The 1645-nt window shown below is 46.6% G+C and overlaps 1 protein-coding gene across 1 annotated transcript in view; it reads left to right on the top strand.

Annotated features, from left to right (window-relative positions):
* LOC104409648 (collagen alpha-1(I) chain-like) overlaps positions 1-167 on the top strand; it is a gene marked incomplete at its 5' end in the record, with an annotated part of 12597 nt that extends 12430 nt beyond the window's left edge. The window contains 1 exon segment of the mRNA XM_010019576.1: positions 7-167. Within this exon segment, the coding sequence (XP_010017878.1) occupies positions 7-167 (161 nt within the window).
* Positions 168-1645: the final 1478 nt, after the last annotated feature.

Below are 1645 nucleotides of genomic sequence, written 5' to 3'. Positions count from 1 at the left end.
TGATACTGAGCTCCCCACAGAGTCACACTGGCACCTGGGGCAAGACAGTCATCGAGTACAAGACAACGAAGACCTCTCGCCTGCCCATCATCGATTTGGCTCCCATGGACGTTGGCACTCCAGACCAGGAATTCGGCATCGACATTGGCCCCGTCTGCTTCTTGTAAACCGGATGCCCCACATGTGACAGGAGAGAGTAATAATAATGATAATAATAATAAAAACAACAAAAAAAAAACCAGCCAAAAAAAAGGATAAAATTTCACATGGACTCGAATTTGTGTCGGTTTCTATCCAGCGTCTCTAAATCTATACCAGAAAAACCTAAAAAAAACCCCAAAAAGCATTAAACCCAAAAAAAAAAGAATAAAAAATAAATGACTTTTCAAACCAAATCACCAGGACGTGGGTTCGCTTTGCTTGCACACCCCCCCTCACCACGCCGAGCCCCATCCAGAGCACCGGAACTCCTCATCCCCACCCCGAACCCTCTTTGCTTCTCGCATCTCATCAGCCTGTTCATGTTTTCTCTGCAAGGAAGATGCTCAACTCTTGGTTCTGATTTGCTACTTGGGTGTGGGGGTTACCCATCTCCCCCTTCCCTTCAGTTTGGTTCTTTTGTTTGGGTCCTTTTCTTTCTTTTTGCTTTCTTTTCTTCCCATTCAGGCAGCCACAACAGCCCACTCCCAAGCACTCCAGGGGAGCAGCCACTGCCCCGGCGCCGCAGACCCGACCCCTTGCTCCGCACTCTCCTTTTCTGGAAGGCTACCTCACCGGGGTTAAAGATATGTCACATATTTGGGGGCATTTTTGTTTCATTTTCATGTAGTTTTAGCTTCGATTGGGTTTTTTTTTCAGCTTGCCAGGACTCTCCTGCCAGGTTCAGAGCAAAGGTGCTAATTTTTTTCTCCAATGTTCCCCCTTTTCCCATTGTTTGTTGCTCTGTTGCTCTTTGATGTTGATTTTCCTCCATTCAAGGTCTCTCAGGAGTCATTGAGGTTTCTCACCCCCAGATTTTTAGCCTGATTTTTGGTTAATTCTCTTTCATTCCGGTCCTGCAAAACCCGAGCCTGGGGCCGCCTGGTGCTACAGCCTCCAAAGACACCTTGATTTAGTTTCATTTCCCTCTGTTTGATTCTTTCCTGCCTTTCTTTGCTGTCCATCTCCACTGGTGAATTTTCTAAAGGTGCTATTCAACCCCCAGCCCATCCCACAAGCAAATCCTGGAACAAATGCAAAGTAGAGCCAACACAACTCAAAGCCTTGAAAGGGAATAAGAAAAACGGCACTTTTCCAGGTTAAGCATGTGGATCTTCAGCTCTGCTCTCATCTTCCAGCAGCTTTCTCCCCATCCTTTCATCCATCCATCCATCCATCCATCCATCCCTTACGGGGCACGAACCCACCCTGTTTTGCCGGCCCAGCTCCCGGCGGATGCTCGGGGCTCTCCCGGCTCTGTACCATGTTTGTATAATGTATAATAATTTGAAATTGTTCTGTTTTTTTTGGTTTTTTTTTTTTTTTTAATTATCTATTATTTTTCTTTTTTTTGACTGCTGAAATAAAGCATGTGAAATGATCCGACCAACCTGGGCTGCTCTTCGCTCTCGGGGGTTCGCCGTGGGGGTCCTGGTGGGGTGCATGT

The sequence above is a fragment of the Nestor notabilis genome, unplaced genomic scaffold (assembly GCF_000696875.1).
Source record: "Nestor notabilis isolate BGI_N333 unplaced genomic scaffold, ASM69687v1 scaffold16458, whole genome shotgun sequence".
NCBI lineage: Eukaryota > Metazoa > Chordata > Aves > Psittaciformes > Psittacidae > Nestor > Nestor notabilis.
This window is presented reverse-complemented; position numbering and strand designations above follow the sequence as displayed.